This window comes from Podarcis raffonei, chromosome 9 (genome assembly GCF_027172205.1).
Source record: "Podarcis raffonei isolate rPodRaf1 chromosome 9, rPodRaf1.pri, whole genome shotgun sequence".
NCBI classification, from domain to species: Eukaryota; Metazoa; Chordata; class Lepidosauria; order Squamata; family Lacertidae; genus Podarcis; species Podarcis raffonei.
The window spans coordinates 12,278,228-12,305,151 of record NC_070610.1 but is presented as its reverse complement, the minus strand read 5'-3'; the positions used below and the strand labels follow the sequence as shown (position 1 = coordinate 12,305,151).

The following is a 26,924-nucleotide window of genomic DNA, read 5'->3' as shown; positions in this document are numbered from 1 at the left end:
ACTGTTGCCCTCCTCTGCACACTTTCCACCTTGTCAATGTCCTCCTTAAATTGTGACACCCAGAACTGAACACACTACTCCATGTGTGGTCTGACTAATGAACCAGTAACCTCAAAGCCTTGAGACTGAGACCCTAACTCTGTGAGCTAATGTGGACTCTGCTCAGATTTCTAGGCACAGAGCGAAAGAGAGGCAGTATGAATCCCTCAGATTGGTCAGGCATGATAGAAATACTAGGAGTCTGGTATTCTAGCTCTTGCTTGGTTCAATAGAACAGTACATTATGTACTTCAGGTTCCAGTTTCAAGTTTGGACCACTGACCTCGCATGCTCTGAGCTAAGGGCACACCTTCCAAGGTTTAGCTTTAGGTGCAGCCACTCAGGGCCTTGGCAAAACAGAAAAAGTTAGTTTCCTAAATCCTGCTATTGGTAGAGGGGAGAAGAAGAGAAAGGAAATCCAGTCTTTGCTGCAGGCTGCTTTTGACATTTACATTCCAGGGGGACTCTTGCCTAACCTGAGTGTTTGGAGGTCTAACAGCTCATTAGAATATTAGCAGTAGGACCAAGCTAAATAAGAAGGGTTTTGTGGGTGGATGTCCTCTGGCTGTGTATTCCGAAAGGTGGGGCGGGGGGGGGGGGGGAGTGGCAAACAGAATCAGAAACTAATTAAACAGTCGGCTAAAGCAAGCATATTTAAAAAGCTCCGAAAACTTCCAAAAAAGGAAACATATTACAGTTATCTGCATTCACAGCACAGAACAAGTTTGGTAGTATTTAAGATAATTCTCTAGTGCTTGCTATTTTTAGCCTAGGAGTAAGCTTCTGTAAGAGCTTTTTCAGCAATGCATCCCTTTAACCTGGTCTAACAAGCTAAGCCAATAAGCTGTCTGATTTCCGTCTTACATGAGGAGGAGAGATAGCTAAAACAAACCATTTGCGGTGAAAATGTTCCAGCCTATCTTTGTATTAGGGGAGTGCCACCCCGACCCACCCCTGGTATGGATTTCCCCCCAAGCATCCTAATATTAAGTGTAGCTTGTCAGAGACCAAAATGTCAAGCTCCACTGTTTTGAAATTGTAGAAGCAGATAAATAAAAACAGTAGGGTTTTTATAGAAGCAGCATAATTTGGGGGGCAGGGATAGGGGAAGAGGTGGCGCAGGCAAGCATTACTGCTTCATAGCTTGCAAAACTGAACCTCTGTTCTTTCAGCTGCTATTAGTGACTTGTAGAGATTTGAAATGTTTTGCAGAAATCTGGGGTGTGTGTGTGTGTGTGTGTGTGTGTGTGTGTGAACACACCATATTCCTAAGCAATAGGCATAGTAATAGCAAAACACTAGAGTCACCCAAAGGGCAAACTTTTGTTTTAAATGGAACACTGCAATTTGCATTATTCTCTTTAGAATTAAATGGTATGATATTTTTTAATTTCTCTCAACAAGAAAGAACACCTCCACCCTAAGCTTGGCTGTGGGCACAGTGACATCTCGTATGATACATCGCCTGGATTTTGTTTTGGTTCCAATGCAATCACATCTGTGAAAAGAAGAGGCCAGTCTAAAAGTAAAAGAGTAATTTTAGTTGCACTGCGAATTATATATTTACCGTACTCCCTCTTCTCTTACTTGCAACATGAGTTACAAACCCAAAGTTGCAATTTTGTTTTTCAGTTGTTTGCTTCCTTTGCATTTTTTGTATAAGATTACTTTTTGAAAATTAATAAACATTCAAATAAACAGAAACAAAGAACGAGTAGCCTGGCTGCCCAATTTTATAACATGGCAGAGGAAGGAAGGAATGCTTGATTCGTTGCTTGCATGCTGTTTCTCCTCTTCTCTCCCGAGTTTCAAATGCATGCCATGAAAGGGCTCCGTAAAGGTAAAGGTAAAGGGACCCCTGACCATTAGGTCCAGTCGTGGCCGACTCTGGGGTTGCAGCGCTCATCTCGCTTTACTGGCCGAGGGAGCCGGTGTACAGCTTCCGGGTCATGTGGCCAGCATGACTAAGGGGCTTCTAGCGAACCAGAGCAGCGCACGGAAACGCTGTTTACCTTCCCGCTGGAGCGGTACCTATTTATCTACTTGCACTTTGACGTGCTTTCGAACTGCTAGGTTGGCAGGAGCAGGAACCAAGCAACAGGAGCTCACCCCTTTGCGGGGATTCGAACTGCCGACCTTCTGATTGGCAAGTCCTAGGCTCTGTGGTTTAACCCACATCGCCACCCATAGCTGCTGCTAAATACATTTTTGGGGCGCTGCAGATTTTCAGTTGTGAGCATTGAGAAACTGAGCCCCAGTCCACCCAGTTCCCATGTATCATTATAATGTAGATATCCTGCGGCTCCTAGGACAGAGCTGGAGAGTCTCCAGTTATTGGATTCCAGTTCCCATCTACTTTGGTCATCATGACTGCTAGTCAGGGGTGATAGGAGATGATGGACTAGGGATGCTACATCTCTGCCTTGGGAGGCAGTGTTTTTGAGTCTGCCACCAGTTTCCCCAGTCCCTCAGTATAGAGGCCATGCACCTTCTGATGCAATTGGGGATGCTCCATTTCCAGTGGAATATTCCACACCTCCATTTATTGTTTGATGAAAAACTAAAATACAGCGGTCCCATAAGGATATCACATACACTGAGATGTGTAGCACTTCAATTTCAGGAATTCAAAAGAGCAGTTTATAGTCACGTTTGCCATCAGCCTGCAACCTTCAGCTGGTGCTAAAGCTGAAAATAAACTTTCATGCACCTCTTTCGCACTGAGTGGTGGTGAGCAAATGGCACTCGATTTTTAAAAGGCTATCAGAGAATGAGCAGTCTGTTCGGTTTTGTCCATAAATGTAATCTCTGAATGCAGGGAATGCAGCTCTGCCATGTCTCCTAACACTGCGCCGCTACATCAAGTGCTCCAGTCCTCTTGTCACTAAAAGAACAGCGGGAGCAAACTTGGTTAGTACCAAGGCGAATTTCATCAGCCGTGATTGTAAAGCCTAACACGTTACAGAGAAATGGGATAATACGGTGCGGATGGGCTGCCCTCAAGTAATCTTTGCTAAGGGAGAACTTTGTATGTCTCAGTTTTCCAGAGGCAGTCCTGGAATTATGAAAGCCACCCTGGCTTCTGATTTGATTCTGGAATGTCTCTATTTTTCCCACCAGCGCCACTGCTGCTGAGTTTGGGGAAGAGGATGAGCTGGAATTTGTCCTGAGCGGCTGCTGCTGCAGCAGCTACTGCAAGGAAGCACCCCATTGCCTCTCCATGGCCGCCACTGCTGGCCTCCTCCCTTGGGCAACTCGTAGGGGGTGAGGAGGAGAGGCTGTGGCTGCAGAGGTCCAGCCCTGTGTGACGCACAGTTATGTACTGAAGTTCTCACCCTGGGCCAGCAGGGGGATACTGTAGATAGTTTTCACTCAGGTCCACATATGCAAATAAGGGATTGAAAGTGACGTTCAGTGATTGGATAGTTACAGAAAGTGGTTACTGTTGCGTTGTAGTGGAGCTCTATACAAGCAGGCTGGCTTAACCCTTCAGTTCAGTTCTGTTCTGGCCTGTGAATAAACAAGAGCTGCTTGAAGAATCGCTGTGTCATCTGATATGTTCCCCACAACTTAACACGCACCAGCTCTGAGGGGGCAAGCAGAGAGCAGGGCCTCCCTGGGTGGGAAGAAAGGGGGCGCTAACCGGAGCACAAGGAGTCTTGATTAAAAAAGAAGTGTTTTCTGTTTCCGCATCAAATCTCACCCCTTTCTAAAACGTATTTATCGGTGTGTGCTTTTCTGTTTGCAAAATGTACCAAATAATAAACTAAAATGAAATCGGGGTTGCTGGGTTTTCTCAAGATGGTGGAGGGTGTGTATTCTATGTTCCGTTGATGTGATGATGGTGGCACTTGCCCTTCTCACAGGAAATGCTCTGGGTGTGTGTTGAATGGGGGGGGTCAAAAAGGATCAGTTGCGGTGAGGGGAGAGTGAGGAATGTCCCTATTTTCATCTGAGGAATGTTGGAGGTTATGGTATGTTACTCTCTATACTTTTACGTGTGTTGCTATTTATAATCCTTGGTCTGTCTCTCTTCCACCTCCTCACTGCTGGTGTGTGCCCAGGCCCGTGAAACATGTGACACACCAGCAATGTATTGTGGCCTTCCAGTACTTGGCAGCTTTTCTTGCAGACACAGGCAGGCAGCAAAATCAGAAGGCTAGGTTGTGTTTTGTCTTGGTGTGTCACAGATCCTGCAGGTTTTGTGGTTGACTACAAATCAAGTACACTTGCTTGAGTCATGTGCAAGCAGACCCACCTGTTAGTCAAGGGGCAAGTTAACCAACTGAGGGGCTATATGTACAAAATTGTTATGCGGCAGCTAAATCAATGGGATTGCTCATTTTGGCTTGAACATTTGCACAGCTTTCTTTAGAAAGGGGCTTTCGATTGTTGTTGTTGTTGTTTAGTCGTTTAGTTGTGTCCGACTCTTCGTGACCCCATGGACCAGAGCACACCAGGCACTTCTGTCTTCCGCTGCTTCCCACAGTTTGGTCAAACTCATGCTGGTAGCTTCGAGAACACTATCCAGCCATTTCGTCCTCTGTCGTTCCCTTCTCCTTGTGCCCTCCATCTTTCCCAACATCAGGGTCTTTTCCAGGGAGTCTTCTCTTCTCATGAGGTGGCCAAAGTATTGGAGCCTCAGCTTCAGGATCTGTCCTTCCAGTGAGCACTCAGGGCTGATTTCCTTAAGAATGGATAGGTTTGATCTTCTTGCAGTCCGTGGGACTCTCAAGAGTCTCCTCCAGCGCCATAATTCAAAAGCATCAATTCTTCGGCGATCAGCCTTCTTTATGGTCCAGCTCTCACTTCCATACATCACTACTGGGAAAACTATAGCTTTAACTATACGGACCTTTGTTGGCAAGGTGATGTCTCTACTTTTTAAGATGCTGTCTAGGTTTGTCATTGCTTTTCTCCCAAGAAGCAGGTGTCTTTTAATTTCGTTAAATAATAAAAATAATATCAAACACTTAAACGGCATCTCTATGTGATCAGCGCACTTTGCATATGTTTCCTTGGACTATTTATAGCATTGGTGGGAATCTTGCAGCCTGTGGGCCTCGTTGACGTCAGGTGTGAGGCAGGTAAAGCTGCAGCTGCAAAGGAACAATCAGGATTTTTAAAATCCCCTCCTGTTCCACGTCAAGTAGGGCTTCTATTTGGCACCACATGCAAGGCCCAGTGGAATTGGTTCCACTTAGAAGCTTCCAATCAGAGCTCCTCTAAGTGTAGCCAATCCCTGCAGAAAGCGGGACTTAGAAGTCCATGCCGCTCGTGCGACTGATGGCGATGTGAAGCCCTGCTGGGATTGGCTGCACTCTGGCATTTCCGATCAAGCTGTGGCTGATCCATGCAGAAAGCGAGGCTTGGAGACAGGGCTGATCAACAGTGATATCAAGCCCTACTTGGATTGGCTGGGATCTCCTTTGAAGTACAGCTTGAGTTCAAACTGTGCCGCAAAGGAAATTTGGCTTCCTGCGGAAATCAAGGGTAGATTTGGTGGTGTGCCTGCATTTGCAGAGGTAGCTGCCTTTTTATTCTGTAAATCGAATCAATCGTTTTTAATGAAAGTGAATATATAAATACGTTTAAAAAGGAATAGTTTAAACAGAGTGGAAATGGTGCAGAAGCTAAGCAGGGTCTGCTATGGTTTCAAATTGGATGGGAGACTGTGTGTTGAGATGCCTGCATTGCAGGGGATTAGATGACTCTTAGAGCCCCTTCCAGCTCTACAATTCTATTATTCTGTGGTTGGGTGATTGACAGGTTGGCTGCCCCATCTATCTGCCCATGGGTAGGTGAGCTCAGCATCCGGCCTGACGTCCAGAAAAGCTGTTCCTGATCTAGAAATCTGTGTATGTTTGCTTACAGCTCTGGCCGATCCATGATAACATGTAAATATGATAGGTATTGAATTGAGTACAACTCAGAGTAGACCCACTGAAATTAAATCTCCTAAGTTGTGACTATTAACATCAGTGGGTCTGCTCATGAGTTGTAAAGGTAAAGGGACCCCTGACCATTAGGTCCAGTTGTGACCGACTCTGGGGTTGCGGCGCTCATCTCGCTTTATTGGCCGAGGGAGCTGGCGTACAGCTTCTGGGTCATGTGGCCAGCATGTATAAGCCGCTTCTGGCAAACCAGAGCAGCACACGGAAATGCCTTTTACCTTCCCGCCAGAGCAGTACCTATTTATCTACTTGCACTTTGACGTGCTTTCGAACTGCTGGGTTGGCAGGAGCAGGGACCGAGCAACAGGAGCTCACCCCGTTGCGGGGATTTGAACCGCCGACCTTCTGATCAGCAAGTCCTAGGCTCTGTGGTTTAACACACAGTGCCACCCGCGTCCTCGCTCATGAGTTGAATACTACCTAAAATGTTTCACATCTGCCACAGCACATTTGCCCATTCAATGTGTGGTGGACTGAGTTCAGGAGATATAACTAGCTGAGCTGTGGCATGTGCTGGTTGTTCCTCGGTTGTAACCCAGCAAAAACAGTTGTTGGCAGATGTGCTCAAAGAGATTTTCTCCCATCTTGTGTCTCATTGATAGCTTAGTGTAGGAAACCCTTTTCAGCCAGAGGGATATATTTCCCAGTGAGCAAAACTTTGGGGAGTTGCATCCCAGGGTTGGTGAGGTTACAGGCCAAAAGTGCAGGAGACCACAGATGTGTTAGGAGCTTGTCCTACACTTGAGTAGGACCTTAGTAGAGACACATGCCCAACTGGCATGTTCCCTCCCTCCTGGTCGATCGTTCGGGAGCTTCAAAAGCTTTCTTCTGCCTGAACATCACAGCGACTGATGCCAACAGACATCTGCACACTTAGGGATCTGCAGAGTCTTCGCAGCTTGCGTGACAGACCTCAGCAACTCAGCATTTTGGCTAATCTACTTTATTTACATTAAACACACACGGAGCACTGCAACATGGCTCCCTCTCTCTCTAGCATCAGACATCAAAGAGAAAAAACAAAGGACAATAGTCCCACTTCATGGAACACAGTAACACAAACACCCTGTCTCCGTCATTTCCCACTCTGTGGAGTCAAAACATATACCGTCATGTGACAGACAACAATCCCATGACTGCAATCATGGCGCAGGAATTCTAACAAGATGAACTCCACTCTGTGATTGAGCCTGTTATGTAGTTAAATAAGAGCAACTGAAATGGCCTCCTTTAAAAAGAGAGGGAGAAATAGCCCTCAATATTCTACACAAATTGAGGCATACCTGAACCCACAAGCATTCAGCAACTTGTAGGCATGTGAGAGTGATATCTGTGCAGTTCATTTCTATTTTAGTCTTCTGGCTGGGCAAGGCATGACACTGGCGAGCCTATGAGGAAGGAAATATGGCAAGGCCCCAGAACCTAGAGAGGAAGAAGCTATCCTGCAGCGTTGATATCTGCATGGGTAATAAGAATAGTACTTGGCACATTTAAAGTGTTCAGTGCGCTACACAGTGCATTTCCCACAGTAATCCTTACTAGGTGCTACACAATATGCAGAGATACCATCCGATTCTAACACCTTTTACGAGTAGCTGAATATTTGCAGGTTCTTGAGTTTCATGGAGCTCTAACCTGGGCAGACCGAGCCAGAGTTTAATGGTACCTATTTGAGGACTGCGGGTGAACTGTTTTGGTCCCAGGTGACTGGAGAAGAGCAAATGCAGTACAGAATAGTGAACAGAGACCCAGGGATATACAGACCTGTAATCCTGACCCTTTTTACTTGATAGAGTGTTAAATTGTGTACTAAAACAATACCTTTCTAAGCACCTGTAGGGGGAAAGGGGGCAAAAAAAGGAAGGACAGGCTGACCTCACAAAAGAGAGAGCTTTGCTAAATATTACTGAGTCGAAATAGAAAGATTTAAAAAGCCCAAGTCTTCATTGAGAGCGTTGAGTGACTCCAGTCATTTCTTAATTAAGTATATCAACATGTTTCCACAAGGCATTTTGGATTATCTTAAGTAATTAAAGTCATTCCTTGGTGTGGTAAACAATGGTTGAGTCTTTGCTAGGCCTCTGGCATCAACACAAGCTGACTGTGTAATTGGATTGCCTTGGAGACTTGATAGCCAGATGGATTTTTGGAAGGACCGGGCTCTACTAAGGGGGAAGAATGCTGCCCATATCCCTTCTTGTTTGTGGCGATGACAGAGTGCTAGGCCTTTCTGGGCCTGGGCAATGTCCTCAAGGGTCAGCTTGGGTTGTTGATATCACTGCTCCAAGTGACCAAGCTTTTTGCTTTGGTGGCAGAGGAGAATGGGGCTGGAATGCTTGGTTTGGTTTTCTTCTTTTTGCAGAGCATCCCCAGCTTACAAGAACCATCTCAAGAAGAATAAAAATCAGACTCAGAATGTAAAATTCACTTTCCAAGAACAAGAACCAACCGCTAAAAGCCTGGGGAAATAAACCCATTTCAACTTGCCTATAAGACAGAGTAGTAGATGTTTCTGTGGAGATAATCCTGTAATGGGTTTACCACCACAGAGCAGGCCCTATTTCCACTTACCACCTGTTTTTCATTTGAAGCCAAGGTTGGAACAGTGATACATTTCCAACCATTTGCTTCTTTTTAAATAATAAAGATTATTTCCTGGTTTTAGCTACCTAGGTTGAGCTACGGGATTGGGTAGCAGTATGGTCAGAAGACTTGAAATGACAGACTAGCCCCCTCCTACTTCTTCCCACTACAATTTTTCCATGGACCTTCACAGTTCCACCTTTTCAGCTGAGTAGGTGAAGTGGTATGTGTGTAGCACATAAGTGCTGATGGACTGGCAGCCCGAAGTGCTGTGGTGATGGATAAAGACTGATGAGCCATAGAGTTCCTTACAACTACAGGAGTATCAGAATCTGAAGTGGGCAAAGATATGGCGCTCCTCAGGTAGCAGAGTCTGTGTAACAGGACTCCTTGAGCTTAAGTCAAAGATGATTACAGAGAGCAGGTGAGAGTGCAGGTGGCCTGGCATCCTCTTATATGTTGAAACGCTTTCTGCCATTGCAACCATCTTACACCCCGTGTGAGTGTTTTGGTCATTTCCCCTCTAGTTGGTTTGCCCTGCTCTTTACAAAAAAGAGCCTTCCGTGTTCTTGCGCCGTCAGCCCAATTGTGGAATTTCCTTCTTCAGGAGACATAGATAACAAAAATTCAGGAGACACAGATAACAAAATTTCTAAGGGTTTTCCACTGCCAAGTGAAAACATTTTTATTCTCCTAACCGTTCGGTGTAAATCAGTGATTTCCGCTTACTCAGTTTTCTATTTTCATGTGTTGCTGTGTTTTAATTATTTGGCCTCAATAAACTTCTTTTAAGTCATGTGGACATGGTAGGTTAGTTTGTACATTTTGTAACACGTTGGAAACAACCCTGGGATCAGAGTGATCCAAATTGGGTAAATAAAATCGTGAATAGATTTGTTTTGGGAGCATCCTGCTTTCACCTAAGACACCAAGCTTTGCAATCCTACAAGATTGCTTACAATAAAAATCTAAAGGTCTGCTTGTTCTGTAGTGATGGCCTGAGGGTGTCTCTAGGTAAGATTATTTGTCAGCAGAATGACAGTATCCAAAGTAATAGTTTTTTGCTGTAGTCGCCATCCTTGCTTCTGACTACAGTGGTACCTCAGGTTCAGAACTTAATTTGTTCCGGAGGTCCGTACTTAACCTGAAACTGTTCTTAACCTGAAGACCACTTTAGCTAATGGGGGCCTCCCACTGCTGCTGCGCCGCCGGAGCATGGTTTCTGTTCTCATCCTGAAGCAAAGTTCTTAACCTGAAGCACTATTTCTGGGTTAGCGGAGTCTGTAACCTGAAGCGTATGTAACCTGAAGCGTATGTAACCTGAGGTACCACTGTACAGCCAAACCTAAGGGCCAAACTAGATGTGGCATTTTACTTTGTAGCTTGCCGCAGTGTGTAAGGTTTGGGTCCCCCACCTCTGCAAAAAATAAAATAAAATATGCAAAGCTGGTGCCCCTGCTCCAGATGATGATGATGATAAGGGGGAGAGACAGTGGCATAGCATGGGGGGCACAGGGGCAGTTGCACCAGGGGCAACATTGTTAGGGGTGCAAAATTTCAGTTCCCGGTGCTGCCTCAATACAGTTCCATGCTTCTGTTGCTGGGCTCCATTGAAAACAGCTTCTCCATGCAAACCAGGAAATGATCTCTCCAATGAAATGACTCTTCTTTTCTTATCTCTGAGGTTGCAATCTCCTGGGTGGCGCAGGTGCCATTAGGCCATTGAATGTGCATGCATACTCTGCCCGTTTCCCTCCCACTCACCCCCCTTGTGATGTGCCGGCAACCCACGCTATGCCACTGGGGAGAGGAAGACATTAATCCACTGTGGTCTTGATTTACACACAAAGAGAGAGAGATCAAGACCACAGTGGGTCTGCAATAAACTTTCATTTTACCATCATGTTTAGCTTGACCCTGAGGTGGCAATTGTTTGCTGCAGTATGGTATATGTTGAATGTGTTCTCATGCCCACTTCACAGAAGGAGCTTAATCCAGGTTCCTACTTTTTCTGCTCACTTTGCACATGGACAATGTGCTGGGAACATCCCTATTCATAAGTCCGGCCCAGTGTAAGGTGTTGGCCTGATTTGTGTTGCGTGATGAGGATTGATTTTGCAGAGACTGGAAGGGGAATCCACCATGTTGCTTGGCATTATAAAAATGCACTTAATATGCTAATGTTAAGATAGCTGGCAATGAATTTGCCACCATCAAGTTCTGGACACATTTAAATATCCCTCGTGTGCAAAACACAGTTAATGCATTTATTTAGTAATCAGCATATTATCTCATGTAGTCAGTAAACGTTGAGGCCCAAACTGCTGATAAGATCGTTTGCTTTCAGGTGTTTTTCAATATTGTGCTCAGCGTCAACTATAAATTGAGTTGAGTGACCTTTTGGTTCTGAATCAAATAGACTGCATTTCTGTGGTTTCAATTACATACACATATATATAATAGGGACCACAACAATTGCACCAGTATCTTATCCTTCTGGTTCTGTTAGCGCAGTCAAGAGTCTGATAGCTCATTCTCTCCTTTTCGTTCTCTGCGTTCAAAATCAAAGCCTTGGCGCCAACGAGAGGGAAGATAGGCAGTTTACACAACTGAAATCTAATCATTTAGCAGCTTGCAAGAACTGTGAATGATTTCTGGTCAAAGGATGTAAAATGTGTCGCTACAGGTTGCTAGCAAGGTAGTGTATTTGTGAGACAAATAAGTCAATTAGTAGCTCCTCCATTTATTAGAAACTTAATTGTCAGCTCAGAATGGAAACTTCTGAACTGCAACAGCTCATTAGAAGCAAGAAAACATGCAAGGGTATCCCCCCTCAACTTTTAGTAGACTTTTGGAAATGTGTTGATGCCAGAAAAGCTTAAATTTATGCTGAAACAATGCATCAGCTTGAGGAGGGTGGAGGGTATTTTGTGAAAATTTACTTAGGATGAGTTTCAGATCATTTTAGACAAAGACCTAGCTGGCCTTTGGTTATAGCTTGTGGTTTGTCTTTTTGTTGCTGGCATCCAACTGTCTCAAGAGACTATGGAGAGCACTTCCAGGTACAAAGTCAAACCATTGCATTATTGACCTCCCCAGTGGCGTAGCGTGGGGGGTGCCAGGGGAGCCGGCCGCACCGGGCGCAACATCTGGGGGGGCGCGAGTCCAGAGGGAAGGGACAAGTTCCTTCCTCCGCCGGGCTCCCCGCCGCCACCGCCAGCCTTGCGCCCTAGCGCGCGCGCATCCCCCGCCGCCGCTGCGCTCCACTCACTGCTCGCAGGAGGAGCAGCTGCTTCTGCCGACTGGAAGGGAGGAGAGCTCCGAGGGGCCTCGACGCGCCCTGCCCTCTCCAAAACCCTCCGAGAGGGCGGGCTGGCGAGGGTCTCCCGGCGGAAGGGGGCCCCGCTGGCTCCGGCTCTGAGCGCAAGTCTCAGCGGGGGGGGGGGGGCGAGGACGGAGCTCGGCTGGAAGCCCCCGGACCCGGCGGCGGGAGGAGGAGAGGCGCTCGCCAAGCCCGGATCTGGAGCGCCTCGGAGCGCGGGCTCCACCTACAGCCCAAGGAGAGGAGGGGGCTTCGGCTGCCTCGGCCCGCGGGGGCTCAGCAAATAATAAATTTAATAAATTCCTGCTGAGCCTTTGGGGGGGGGTCCTTGGCTCCTTCGCTCGCCCCCAGCCCCAGTGGCGTAGCGTGGGGGGTGCAGGGGGGGCCGGCCGCACCGGCCGCAACATCTGGGGGGGGCGCGCTCGCACTCCAGTGCTAAAATCCACGGGTTAGGGGGCGCAAATTACTTGCCTTGCCCCGGGTGCTGACAACCCACGCTACGCCACTGGACCTCCCTGAGACACAAACCTGGGCAGTGTATATGGAGGGGCTGCCCAGACCACAAGACTGATGTGGTCCAAAGGGAAAAAAAGCATAGCAATACATTAATAATAATAATAATAATAATAATAATAATAATAATAATAATAATTTATTTATCTGGCTGAGTTTCCCCAGCCACTCTGGGTGGCTCCCAATCAAGTGTTAAAAACAGTACAGCGTTAAATATTAAAAACTTCCCTGAACAGGGCTGCCTTCAGATGTCTTTTAAAGATAGGATAGCTGCTTATTTCCTTCACATCTGAAGGGAGGGCGTTCCACAGGGCGGGCACCACTACCGAGAAGTCCCTCTGTCTGGTTCCCTGTAACCTCACTTCTCGCAATGAGGGAACCACCAGAAGGCCCTCGGTGCTAGATCTCAGTGTCCGGGTTGAACAATGGGGGTGGAGACGCTCCTTCAGGTATACTGGGCTGAGGCCGTTTAGGGCTTTAAAGGTCAGCACCAACACTTTGAATTGTGCTCGGAAACGTACTGGGAGCCAATGCAGATCTCTCAGGACCGGTGTTATGTGGTCTCAGCAGCCGCTCCCAGTCACCAGTCTAGCTGCCGCATTCTGGATTAATTGCAGTTTCCGGGTCACCTTCAAAGGTAGCCCCACGCAGAGCGTGTTGCAGTAGTCCAATGTGCCAACATGGCTGTAGGAGTTTTGCACCAACATGGCTGTAGGAGTTACAGCCTAAGGGAGTTACTGGTTTGTCTGAAGGAGGCTAAACTACAGCCCCGGGTTTGGATGAAAACACTAAGCAGAACTTACAGCTTCTCAGAGCAGCAGCAAAATGATGGGGGAGGAACAAAGTGACTGTGATCTCTGCTCTATGAGCCCAAGCATTTGCTTGTTCACAAAAAGCCATGGTTTGCCTTGCGGAAGGTGATTGCAGCAGGGAGCCTTTTGTATCTGTGGCTGTTTCCATGCTTTTTGGAACCCTGATTATGCAGCGTTCTAAAATGTGAAAGGAGTCTCCATGGAAGCCGACCGTCCCTTCCCATAAGCTGGACTGTAGTGGGAACAGTGGTATGGGCAGAGCTAGCATGCTTGTTCTTGCTGCTGCCTCCTCACATGCTAATTAATGCTTCAAAAGTAATATCTGACTAAGGTTATTGATGCAATGAATTTAGAGAGGCACCTTTGTACTTAACTGACCAAGAATGCAGCCATAAGCACTATCTGTAGCGTATGCTTCTGAAAGTGATTCCCATATCCATAAGGTATTGTCAGTATTTTGTGATGATGTCAGAGGAAGATAATTGGGTGAAACTGTTCCTTTCTAACCTATTTCTTACATAAACACCCTTTCTCGCTGAAATGCTACCTTCGGTTTGAGTTCTGCATAGATCTTGTCACAAAATATTCAGTTTACTTTAGTGTTTTGGGTCAGATGTTCTGACAGTGCCAAAGAACAGTATGGGATTTCTAATTGGGTGGGATTCATGGAAAGAATTTAAGCATAGTGTGGTTGTATAGTATTTTAAAACAATTTTGTTTGGGGGTTTGTTCTCTTACATAGAAAACGGGAAAGGCAGGTAGCATTGAAAAATGGCCATGAAAACAGAAGGGGAAGTAAACTTTGAGCTGGCACTGGATAGAGAATAAGCTGAACCAAAAAATGCTCAGGGAACTTGACAAAAAAAGAGTCCTCTTCATGAACAGGAGCTATATGTTCTACTTCAAAAAGAGTCTAAGTTCTAAAAAATAAAATTTCTTCATCTGGTGCCAGATTGAGGTTCTTTTTGGTTAATTATTATCCAAGATGATAACTATTAGCTGTAATAATAAGTTTTACTTCAATGAATAACGTGCCTTGCCTGTATTTTTCATACTAGACAACACTAGGTGTGAGACTGCTGCACGACTTGTGTTGTGAATCAATGTGGGGAAAACTTGAGATTTTAAATACTAATTAATGTAATTTTTTACTGTTAAAAATATGGACAAATTCATTTTGGCATAAAAACACTGCTTGGAAAGTTCTTGTTGTTTTCTGCTCAAGTATTCAGGAAATCTCTATATGGTGCGCTTTCACAGTGCCATCCAGACTATTTATGGGATTGTTTCAGCGGGGTGCTGAGTGCAGCACTCTCGCTCATTGATCCTCCTGCTCAGCACCTGTCTGGAACTGTTCAGTCCTCATCAGGATGAGGCTACCTCATATAATTGCTGGAATGTCCCATGTGGAAGATGAGCCTCATAAGCAGCAATGCTGGAATAGTGAAATTTACAGCTTTTGGCTGCGGCAAAGCTTTCTCCCTGCGCTGTCAACACCACAGCTCACACCACGAGCACAAAGCAGGGAGTCGACACTTTAATGAACATTACGCGGAGATGGATCTGTTATAATAATAATTGCAATCACACTTTTTGGTTATGCAAAATGACCTTCTCTGAGTTTCTGTAGACTTTTGCTAGCTGAAATTATGGTCTTTGATGTGCTGTTGGTACTAGCTACAGTGGTACCTCAGGTTAAGAACTTAATTCGTTCCAGAGGTCCGTTCTTAACCTGAAACTGTTCTTAACCTGAAGCACCACTTCAGTGGGCCTCTCACTGCTGCTGTGCCGATTTCTGTTCTCATCCTGAAGCAAAGTTCTTAACCCGAGGTACTATTTCTGGGTTAGCAGAGTCTGTAACCTGAAGCACCTGTAAGCTGAAGCGTCTGTAACCTAAGGTACCACTGTACTAGAATTTGGTGACATACTCCAGCAGCTTGGATAGTAGCTGGAGGAAAACTGATTTGCTGTTGGAATGGGTTGAGCAAAAGTGATGGTGCACGGGACAAGAACTGATATGGTTTTAAAGACAACTCCTTTTAGCCAGTTGAGCAAGTCTGGCATTCCGCCTGTGGACCCCTTAAACCTGGGGTAGGCCAGCCCACCTGATACAGCAGATCCAGCTTCAAAATTCCCTTTCCCCACAAATTCCTTGGTGCAATCCCTTAGTTTCCAAGCTCTATATGCTACTGTAACCAAGCAACAAATGCATTCTCTCTCCGTGTCTCCCTCTCCTTCCTCTGTTTTCTCCTCTGTGCCTAATAATAGATTGTAAGTTCCTCAAGGCAGAGAGTTCTACACACAACAAGAAAGCCTTCCACTGGCTAGAATGTGGAAGCTCTCTCCCCCCTCCCCCCATCCTAATTGTATGAGTGAGGACACTACGGAGTAGATAATAATAATGATGATAATTTATTACTTACACCGGGTCTCCCCAACCACTCTGGCCAACTCCCAACAGAATCTTAAAAACACAATCAAACTTCAGACATTAAAAACTTATCTAAACAGGGCTGCCTTCAGATGTCTTCTAAAAGTCAGATACAGTGGTACCTCGGGTTAAGTACTTAATTCGTTCCGGAGGTCTGTTCTTAACCTGAAACTGTTCTTAACCTGCAGCACCACTTTAGCTAAGGGGGCCTCCTGCTGCCGCCACGCCGCCTGAGCACAATTTCTGTTCTCATCCTGAAGCAAAGTTCTTAACCCGAAGCACTATTTCTGGGTTAGTGGAGTGTGTAACCTGAAGCGTATGTAACCCGAGATACCACTGTAGTTGTTTATTTCCATGACATCTGGTGGGAGGCTGTTCCACAGGGCAAGGAGGCATGAGCCCTGCAGTTCCTCATTCATGCTGGTGGCACTATGGCTATTTAACGCCCCTTCCCACTTTTATTTCTATACAGTGGTACCTCGGGTTAAGTATTTAATTCGTTTCGGAGGTCTGTTCTTAACCTGAAACTGTTCTTAACCTGAAGCACCACTTTAGCTAATGGGGCCTCCCGCTGCCGCCGCGCCTCCGGAGCACGATTTCTGTTCTCATCCTGAAGCAAAGTTCTTAACCCGAAGCACTATTTCTGGGTTAGAGGAGTCTGCAACCTGAAGCGTATGTAACCTGAGGTACCACTGTACTAGTAAATACACCCTTTTCAAAGACTATCAGTACACTCATTTCTCAAGAGAATGAATGGACCCTGTAAAAGGCTTGCCCCGCAACTTCCTATTGCTCAGGGAGAAGGAGAGCAAAATAAAACCCTTTCCTCCTTACTACCTTTTCTCAGCGCCGCTTTGGCTATGTGAACTAATAAAAATGTTTCCGTATAAAACAGTGTTTCGGAGCCAGCAACATGGCGGAGCTTCGCAAAGGTTATCTCCCGACGTCATTTGTGAACAGACATGTGTTGGCTTGGTAGCGTACCACCGTCCGTGGTGACTTTGATTTATTTGCTCTGTAAATTGGGACTGGAGCAATAATGGAAAGTGACATTAATTGTTTTAACAGAGTCCTCTTTGTCACATCATTTGCTTTCCTCTGAGGGGTGTTTGATTGTTTGAAACTTGTACAAAAACTAATGGAAATTGCTATGATGAGGGCCAGTGTCCACTCCACATTCCGACTTTGAATTGTCGGGGCGCTTCAGTGTCTGTTTGAAAGCGCAGATGCCAAGTGCTGGAACAGCAAATGCTGGAGCTTCTGGAAGGGTCCGTATTATCAAAGAAAGAATGCTGACCTGGAAAGGATTTTTTTAAAGAAAAAGTTCTGTTGTGGAGGCTGCATCCACTCCAGTTAAATACCAAAGAGATTCTGCTTGTAGAATGAGTGGCATGAAGGACTCCCATACAGTGGTACCTCTGGTTACATACGCTTCAGGTTACATATGCTTCAGGTTACAGACTCCGCTAACCCAGAAATAGTGCTTCAGGTTAAGAACTTTGCTTCAGGATGAGAACAGAAATCGTGCTCCGGCGGCGCGGCGGCAGCAGGAGGCCCCATTAGCTAAAGTGGTGCTTCAGGTTAAGAACAGTTTCAGGTTAAGAACGGACCTCTGGAACGAATTAAGTACTTAACCTGAGTTACCACTATAGTTCTTTAGGTTGTAGCTCTTGGCTATGGTTCTCTCCTTTAGGGGAGCTGGATATATTGACCACCCAGGGCCGGCCCACTCATGAGGTAAAGTGAGGTGACTGCCTCTGGCAGCAGGATCCACAGGGGCAGCAGATTCCGATATCGAACTTTCCTCCCGCCTTGTTCCTGATGTCAATCTTTCCCCATCCCTTCTTCCCTGGTGGCGGTGGGTGCCATTTTGTGGTTTGCCTCCGGGGCCAAAATGTCTTGGGCTGGTCCTGTGATCACCATCCCAGATAGAATTAGGCATACAAATTGTTTGTAAAGGCTTCTACCTATTTGACTCTTCTAATTCCTTGTTTATGTGCAGAGCCTTCCAAGAGAGGTTTGTGCTTCCTTTTAAATTCCACAAATGTTTCTGGACGAGGCGGGACCGTTTCATCTGATGGCAACTTAATGATGTGTGGAAACTTCCCACTGGGTCATTTCATTAGGCTCTTAACAAAACTCTCTCGACTTTCCTTGAAATCCTGCATGTTGTTGTTTTTTTACTTGAGGAGGAACCTCAACATTTGCTTCATATTTCATCTTTATGCTAAATTATTGTGCCTACTTGGAACCCCCAAGGGGTTGAGTATCACTTGCCTTGCATATACAATACAATGCTAGAGTTTGGGGGCCCTGGCAGAATCCCATAAATGGCCCTTGGCCAGAGTGGATACAACTGTGGAGGCCTTGGCCCAGTGAAGCCAGAATGGGTCTTAGGGAACCAATATGATTGTAAGCCCCATTTAGACATCATGGAAAATATAACTGTTTGCTGAATTAGCAGAGTCACATACCACTGACATATGACACATACCACATATGCACAGTCCAGTGCGTCTAGTCCAGGCAATGTGTGAATCGGGATGGTGGAGGAAGTCTCTTACTTCTTGCTACTTATCAAACTTTGTTAACAATTTAGTCCTGGTTTTCTGATGTAGTCCCCATGGCCTTGAAAGCAAGGAGAGAATGGGGAAAATTCAAGTTTATTGAGTGTATTATTATTATTATTATTATTGCTATTATTATTGTTAAAATTAAGAAACAGCCTTCATCAACAGATCTTAGGGTGGTTTATTGAAACCTCTTCAAAGAAGTATATGCTGTTTTATTTGTTGAACCTTTATTCATCCCTAATAAAGAACAAAACGTCCAGGGCTGAAGTTTTTATGTGATCAGACCCAACATGCACTGGATCTTAAAGGTAAAGGTAAAGGTACCCCTGCCCGTACGGGCCAGTCTTGACAGACTCTGGGGTTGTGCGCCCATCTCACTCAAGAGGCCGGGGGCCAGCGCTGTCCGGAGACACTTCCGGGTCACGTGGCCAGCGTGACATCGTTGCTCTGGCAAGCCAGAGCTGCACACGGAAACGCCGTTTACCTTCCCGCTGGTAAGCGGTCCCTATTTATCTACTTGCACCCAGGGGTGCTTTTGAACTGCTAGGTTGGCAGGTGCTGGGACCGAGCAGCGGGAGCGCACCCCGCCGCAGGGATTCGAACCGCCGACCTTTCGATCGGCAAGCCCTAGGCGCTGAGGCTTTTACCCACAGCGCCACCTGTGTCCCTGCACTGGATCTTAGGTGCGCTTAAATCAATTAAGTGTTGCATCCAGCACATGTCGGCGGGACACCCATTTATTCTGCACACTCGGGTGATGGAAATAGGGCTGTATTTTGTCTTGAAATAATAAAACGATCAAACATTATAATTGTATGCATGTGTAATTGTTTCCTGAACTGCTCTGTTGCCAAAAGGAAGATTTAACTGAACAGGAGTTAATTCAGTTAAGATCAATCTAAGCTAATCTCTATGGAGAAAAGCCTTTATTTTGAGGTTTGCACTGTGATTCAGGTACTACCCTTTTGCCCGTTCCTGGGTGGTATTAAACTACTTAAGTGTGACATCTGTGGAGAATATCTAGTCTGTTTCCCTTTTCTTTCTCTTGCTGAAAATTGTAGTTGGCTGCCAGCAAAGTCTTTGCATGGGCTCCACAGGGAGTTTCCTCAAGCCCTAAGTCATTAATAATTGCTGCGACAAATCTCTAAAATATAATAAGTGCTTTTATTTTTTTCCCCTGCCTTCGAAATATACGGATGATAATTAGAACGTGTTGCATTGAGAAATGCAAGGATATTAAATATATTTGATTTGACACAAACAAGTCCCTGGTACTGAAATAAGATATCTAGTACAAATTAACGTTGCAGCCACATCTGATTAGGAATTAATCTACTTTTTATAATTGCAGCCTGAATTAGATAAATGCATACAGTAGTTGTATTGAGCACTCAAACTACATAACAGGAAAGGACAACTTCAAAGGCAACCTGCAGAATACATTTATTTAAAAAAGAAACCAGGAGTTTTCCATTAATAATAAGAGCATTGATTGCTTTTCTTCGAAATGCATATAAATGAGAAGTTTCCCATTTCTGGTACTGGGAGAAGGCATCTGGAGAACCAAAGAGGTGTTTGACATTCTTCCTTATGCAGCTCTCCTCATTAGCTGTCTTGCTTCATTATCCTTGTGGTTTTGTTAGATCACTTAGTTGTTGCAGCAACATCTTGGGTGTAGTTCATAGGACACATGGGTGTTGACTGAGCTAAATATATTCCTGTTGGATTAAGAATAGGGAAAGGGATGAAGAAACATTGCAAAGCACAATGTGGAGCAACTGTTGCAAAAGGTGTGTGCTACCCTGAAATTCAAACTGAGTTACCGTACTTTTCTGTGTATAAGACGAGGATTTTGTATTCAAAAATTATGTCTAAAATTGGGGGTCGTCTTATGCAGTGGTACCTCGGGTTACAAACACCTTGGGTTACAAACACTTCGGGTTGCAAACTCCGCTAACCCGGAAGTAGTACCTCGGGTTAAAAACTATACCTCAGGATGAGAACAGAAATGGTGCGCCGGCGGCGCAGTGGCAGCGGGAGGCCCCATTAGCTAAAGTGGTACCTCAGGTTGAGAATGGACCTCTGGAACGAATTAAGTTCGTAACCTGAGGTACCACTGTACGTGGATAGTGCATAGGGGGGACATGGGATTGGTTCCTTCTGCGAGCCAGAGATTGTCAGCAGTTATAGGCCGTGTTATTGGTGGCTGCAGCAAGGGCTGTTATTGATTGGCTGCTGCTGCAAATGGGTGGGCAATTGGCGGCTTCTGCTGGCGAGGGGACAGAGATAGGTGGCTTTTGCAACGCATGTGAGAAGCAGTGGGTTAGTGGTTTTCGGCAGTTCCCCCCCAAAATAGCTCAACAACCTCCCTCCCAAAAGCTCAACAACTCTGGGCAATCTCCCCCCCTTTTTATAAATTTGGAGTCCCCCAAAATAGGGGGCGTCTTATACACTGGGGCGTGTTACACGCAGAAAAGTATGGTACAGTGGTACCTTGGGTTAAGAACTTAATTTGTTCTGCAGGTCCGTTATTAACCTGAAACTGTTCTTAACCTGAGGTACCATTTTAGCTGAAGCATCTGTAACCCGAGGTACTACTGTAGTTAGTTAGAATTTTGCGCCCTCAAAAATTAATTGGGCCAGATCACGTGTTATATGGCAATGTAAGTGCTACAACTCCCTTCCTGACTCACCTTTTTTTCCTCCCCTGTTTTCCTGCTTTTGCAGAAGATAGATGAAGAGAATGAGGCAAATTTGCTAGCAGTTCTCACGGAGACATTGGACAGCATCCCTGTGGATGAGGATGGACTGCCTTCATTTGATGCACTGACGGATGGAGATGTGACCAACGAAAACGATGCCAGCCCTTCGCCGATGCCCGACGGCACCCCTCCACCTCTGGAGGCAGAAGAGCCGTCTCTAGTAAGAATCTAACTTCCTAGTGTTTAACTGTCCACTGCATGGGTATGATGTAGCCACAGTAAGGTTTGGTCTTTTCGTTTTTAGACTGAAAACCCAAAGAAAGCTTAATTGCACTTGGGCATTTCAGACAGGAAGCCCAGGGTAAACTTGTTTGTTGGTGAAACGATGGTATTGCCTGAATGTTTTTCTTCCAATAATGCACACTCTTGCTAATTCAGAAAGGGAATGCTTTGAATATGTGTTTTCTCATTAGGAGATCTCCAATATATGTGTACAAGTTTCACTTTTAATAATGTGTTACCAAGATGTTGTTGTTGTTTAGTCGTTTAGTCATGTCCGACTCTTCGTGACCCCATGGACCAGAGCACACCAGGCACTCCTGTCTTCCACTGCCTCCCGCAGTTTGGTCAAACTCATGCTGGTAGCTTCGAGAACACTATCCAACCATCTCGTCCTCTGTCGTCCCCTTCTCCTTGTGCCCTCCAGCTTTCCCAACATCAGGGTCTTTTCCAGGGAGTCTTCTCTTCTCATGAGGTGGCCAAAGTACTGGAGCCTCAGCTTCACGATCTGTCCTTCCAGTGAGCACTCAGGGCTGATTTCCTTAAGGATGGATAGGTTACCAAGATAGCTTATTGATAAAGGCTGGATTCACATTTGGCTCACATCTGTTAACAACTCCTTGGATTGTGTTAGTAAGTGGGTGAAAGGAAGAGAATTATTTTCATATGGGAATCGGCAACTGAAAACGCCTGTGCCAAATCTGAGGGATAAGAGTTGGCTCTGTGTTTGCCAAGCCAGAAAGATGATGAAGTGGTGGCTCCTCAGAATGGGCCTCCTATAAAACTAGCCGCAGACTAAAGGTACCCCTGCCCGTACGGGCCAGTCTTGACAGACTCTAGGGCTGTGCGCCCATCTCACTTAAGAGGCCAGGGGCCAGCACTGTCCGCAGACTCTTCCGGGTCACATGGCCAGCGTGACAAGCTGCATCTGGCGAGCCAGCGCAGCACACGGAAACGGCGTTTACCTTCCCGCTAGTAAGCGGTCCCTATTTATCTACTTGCACCCGGGGGTGCTTTCGAACTGCTAGGTTGGCAGGCACTGGGACCGAACGACGGGAGCACACCCCGCCGTGGGGATTCGAACCGCCGACCTGACGATCGGCAAGTCCTAAGCGCTGAGGTTTTACCCACAGTGCCACCCGCGTCCCTAAGACTAGGCCCCTATCAAATGGCCAGCCTCTTGCTCAGTGAACTGAAAAGATTTGCTGATACTCAGTAAAATGCCTCCAAATTTCTAAGGCCACAGCTACGCTACCAACTTTAAACAGGTTCAGTTTTTGTTCCCTCTTTCCCCTCTATGTGAAATATTTGTAATAAATAAGCTACATCTCTGTTAGGGTGCCTGGGGTTTATAGTGTTTAACACTGTTGTCCACCTACAGTTCTCTAAAGTCTTTGAGGGAAACCACGACAGTGTTTATGCTTTGCATTTTTAGACACAAGTTAGATGTGCAGCTAAAAGATGTAATGTGTGAAGAGCCCATGGCAGCAGTATCATAATTCCAGATCAGTATTCTGTTACAGAAGCAAGGGTTTGAAGGAGAAGTGAGAGGAGATGGTGGTAGAAAATGGAGAAAAAAGTCCAAGAGTCGTTTGTGTGTGTGTGTGTGTGTGTGTGTGTGCACAGAGCCCAGTGTCATGCTCCTTTTCAGATGTGCTAAGGGGCCCTCAAGAAATGTGTCAGGACAAACCCTACAGTTTGCTTTATCTTGAGAGAATAGTACCCTCATTAACAGCAAATATCCATTGTTGCCAGATCTGTCACCACAAAAGTGACTGCTAAGATTTTCAAAAAACACCAGCCCCTAACTTTACAAAAACCAATTCTGCTGCCAGAGGACTCTTTTATCTTTTGGTCATAATGGAATCGAGAAGTTCAGCATCTTATAGTTTTGACTATCAAGATGACTTGCAATGTACATTTCCTGAATGATTTTATCGGCTACCAAGAAGATTTGTATTCACTCTGCCTGGCGGAAAAAAACTAGCCCAATTGTCAGGCCTTGTTTACTTTGAGATGTAGCATTGTCCTTCATATTGTACATTTGTATCCCTATGCTATAGACTTTCCTCTACTGTAGGCAAAAGTTGTCTTTTGACAAGTGAATCCCACTTTGTCGGAAGAGAAGATGTCGGAACCATGCAAAAAACAATCACTTCAATCTTCAGTCAAATCACTTTACATTTGACGTCTCTTTCTCCATCTGTGGTCCATGTTAAGGTGCACCACCTTTGAAAGGTGTATTGCAAAGAGGGCTTGGCTCCAGGGCTGGCTAGATTTTATTGGCCCCTGAGCACCATTCTGTGCATGGGTCCTTGAGCTTGCCATTGTTGTTGTTTAGTCATGTTTGACTCTTCGTGACCCCATGGACTAGAGCACGCCAGGCACTTCCGTCTTCCACTGCTTCCCGCAGTTTAGTCAAACTCATGCTGGTAGCTTCGAGAATGCTGTCCAACCATCTCGTCCTCTGTCGTCCCCTTCTCCTTCTGCCCTCCATCTTTCCCCACATCAGGGTCTTTTCCAGGGAGTCTTCTCTTCTCATGAGGTGGCCAAAGGATTGGAGTCTCAGCTTCAGGATCTGTCCTTCCAGTGAGCGCTCAGGGCTGATTTCCTGAAGAATGGATAGGTTTGATCTTCTTGCAGTCCATGGGACTCTCAAGAGTCTCCTCCAACACCATAATTCAAAAGCGTCAATTCTTCGACGATCAGCCTTCTTTATGGTCCAGCTCTCAGTTCCATACATCACTACTGGGAAAACCATAGCTTTAACTATAAGGACCTTTGTTGGCAAGGTGATGTCTCTGCTTTTTAAGGTGCTGTCTAGGTTTGTCATTGCTTTTCTCCCAAGAAGCAGGCGTCTTTTAATTCCGTGGCTACTGTCACCATCTGCAGTGATCATGGAGCCCAAGAAAGTAAAATCTCTCACTGCCAAAGCAAGTGGCTGGCAGTCATGCTTATGACTGATCTTCTGCAGCCTTGTTTATGTGTCAGAGCAGTCATATAAAGCTTTTTTTAAAAGTTTGACTTGAATTTCAAGGGCTCAAGATGGTTGTGGATGCTGATAGGTGTTTACTGCTGACTCCTGGTTTGCTTGGCTCAAGTGAATTTCTCACATGGAAGGAAGACATTGTGGAGAGCTGGAATCTCCTTTCCTGTCTCTGCTTCCTATATTTTCCTTCGCTTCATACTTCTCTGCGTTGCCTGGATCCAGCCAAACAGGTTGTGATGAAGGGGAGAATGTGCATCCCTATGCGGATGCATATGAAATAAAGTACGTAGTTATGTTCCTATGTGTATATGGCAACATACGGTCATACATACAGTCATGACTCTTATGAATCTGAAAGTCTTTACCTATGCCCTTGGGCACAATCTGCATTTGAAATTGGTTGTGTTGTTCCCCAGGTAAAACAGCCCCCACCTTGGCTGTTGTTTGTTAAATCGTGAATGTAATACAGTATACCTTTTCAAAAAACAAAAAACAACCATCATTTTTGGCCTAGGGATAAGTACTAATATATCACATTTTAGTGTGTAAAATGGTTTTGTAAGTCTTACGTTGCTCGTCTTTTTGACAACTCTGGGAAGCAGGCGTTTTATCTTTCGCGTTCCGTGGTATCTAAGGCTAGAAGCACAGAATTCCTTGCATTTAGGAACTAATGCGGAACTCTTGTGTCGCTCATTATGCTTGACAATCCTGGTAAAGGTTCAGGGTCAGAGTTGAAGTGCCCTTCCCCTTAAAAAGCTCATGAAACAACTGGTGACACAACTCCAGTTTTGAGGGGTTAGGTTGGCAATTTTGAATCATAGAATCAAAGAATTGTAGAGTTGAAAGTCTATTAAACATTAAGAGCTTCCCTAAACATGGCCTCCTTCAGATGTCTTCTAAAAGTCTGGTAGTTGTTTTTCTCTTTGACATCTGGTGGGAGGGCGTTCCTCAGGGCGGGTGCCACTACTGAGAAGGCCCTATGCCTGGTTCCCTTTAACTTGTCTTCTCGCAGTGAGGGACTGCCAGAAGGCCCTCGGCACTGGACCTCAGTGTCTGGCTCTAACCAACTGAGCTATGCAACTTCTCATATGATCCTCACAATATATCAAGTCAGGGTACTTCTGCCCGTGCTTGGACCCTGTCAGTCCACTTAGCCAACTACATCCAGTGTGTACTGTGCAGTTGGCATGACTGACTTCTGCCTTGATTGCAGGGGATGGCCTGGAACATTGGCCATGCCAGTGATGCTTTCTGCACTTCTGGTTGCACTACAGTGCACAAGTAGGAGTATGCAGGAGCTAAGATTTTTTAGGACCGCAATGCCTCCAGAACCACCTCTCCTCATATGAATGGACCCAGACCCTGCAGTCATCAGCTGAGGCCCTTCTTCGTATGCCTCCTGCATGATAGGTCTGGAGGGTGACAACACAAGAATAGGTCTTTTCTGCGATGGTTCCCCAGGGAGGGTTTTCTGGTGCCTTCAGTACACATCTTTAGGCACCAGGTGAAAGCATTTCTCTCTAGCCAGGCCCTTGGCTGATTAGGGAGGGGGGTTATTGGTGGGTTTTTTGTTTGTTTATTAAGTATTTTGTGTTCTCAGTGTGCATTTCTAGACGCTAGGCTTGCAGGACATTCATGTATGAAGCAGAATGCGTTAGGCATAGACAGGAATAGTCCGGCGTTTATAGGCTTAAACCATTTCCCAGATTTTACTGGCATGAATGGGTTTATGGTTTTGCCACCCATGGAGGCCCTGTGCAAATATTGCTTCCATGTGTGGACTTTCAGCAGCCGTGGGGCAAGGCCTATTGTTCAAAGTCCTACTTTTCCATCTTGCATAGCCTCTATACATGTTGATATTTGTCTGAACTGGACCTGAGACTCATAAATTCAGATAAAACCTGAGGAACGGAGATGCATAACCTTATTTCTTTTTCTTCCCAACCTTCCCCCTTCCGCACCCACCCCAAACCTTTCCCCTTGTTATCCTTGCAGCTTAAGAAACTCTTGTTGGCGCCAGCTAACACCCAGCTAAATTACAATGAATGCAGTGGCCTCAGCACACACAACCATGCAAACCATGGCAATCACAGGATCAGAACAAGCCCTGTGGTGGTTAAGGTACAGTGCAATACATATCAAGATGGTTTTAAATAGTTTCCTTTTCCCCCACTAGGGCTCAGACATTTACCCGGCCAGTGCACAAGGAGTGGGATATGTCTCAAAGTTTCACCTGATTCTGCAAGCAATGTTGAATGCAGGCACTCTGTGCAGAGGTCCATATACACAATGGCCCAGTTTCCATGATCACACGCATCCTTATATGTGTGACAGCAAAGAATCGTAAAACTGGGCCATTGCACATGCAGACCTCAACACAGAACATCTTGTTATTATCTGTGGAGAGGGAAAAGGAGAGATGTGCATCTACTCCTTCTACACAAGAACTGAATTTTCAACCCAGTAACTGCACCAATAGCCTGGTATCTTATCTCAAATTGTGGGGTTGGGGCAGAAGCGGTGGGGTTTTGTTCATATGTGGGGGTGAGGGGATATCATAAAGAGAAGCTGCTTCTGTTCATTTTTTTCATTCTGAATAATTCATGTTATGCCTTCCCCTTCTTGGCAGCATTAACACATTTTTAAAGGCTTCTCTTCTTTCCCCATCCACAGAATTGTAGACAGTGCCATTAAAATATTACTGATGGGCTGATGTGTTGACGTGCG

The 26,924-nt window shown here is 45.6% G+C and overlaps 1 protein-coding gene across 3 annotated transcripts in view; it reads left to right on the top strand.

The window, feature by feature from the left end:
• PPARGC1A (PPARG coactivator 1 alpha) overlaps positions 1 to 26,924 on the top strand; it is a 630,855-nt gene that overhangs the window by 571,030 nt on the left and 32,901 nt on the right. For all 3 annotated transcript variants that reach the window (XM_053403885.1, XM_053403886.1, XM_053403887.1), the window contains 2 exons: positions 20,955 to 21,149; positions 26,193 to 26,318. In XM_053403885.1, coding sequence (XP_053259860.1) covers positions 20,955 to 21,149; positions 26,193 to 26,318 — 321 coding nt within the window. The remainder of the gene's footprint in view (positions 1 to 20,954; positions 21,150 to 26,192; positions 26,319 to 26,924) is intronic.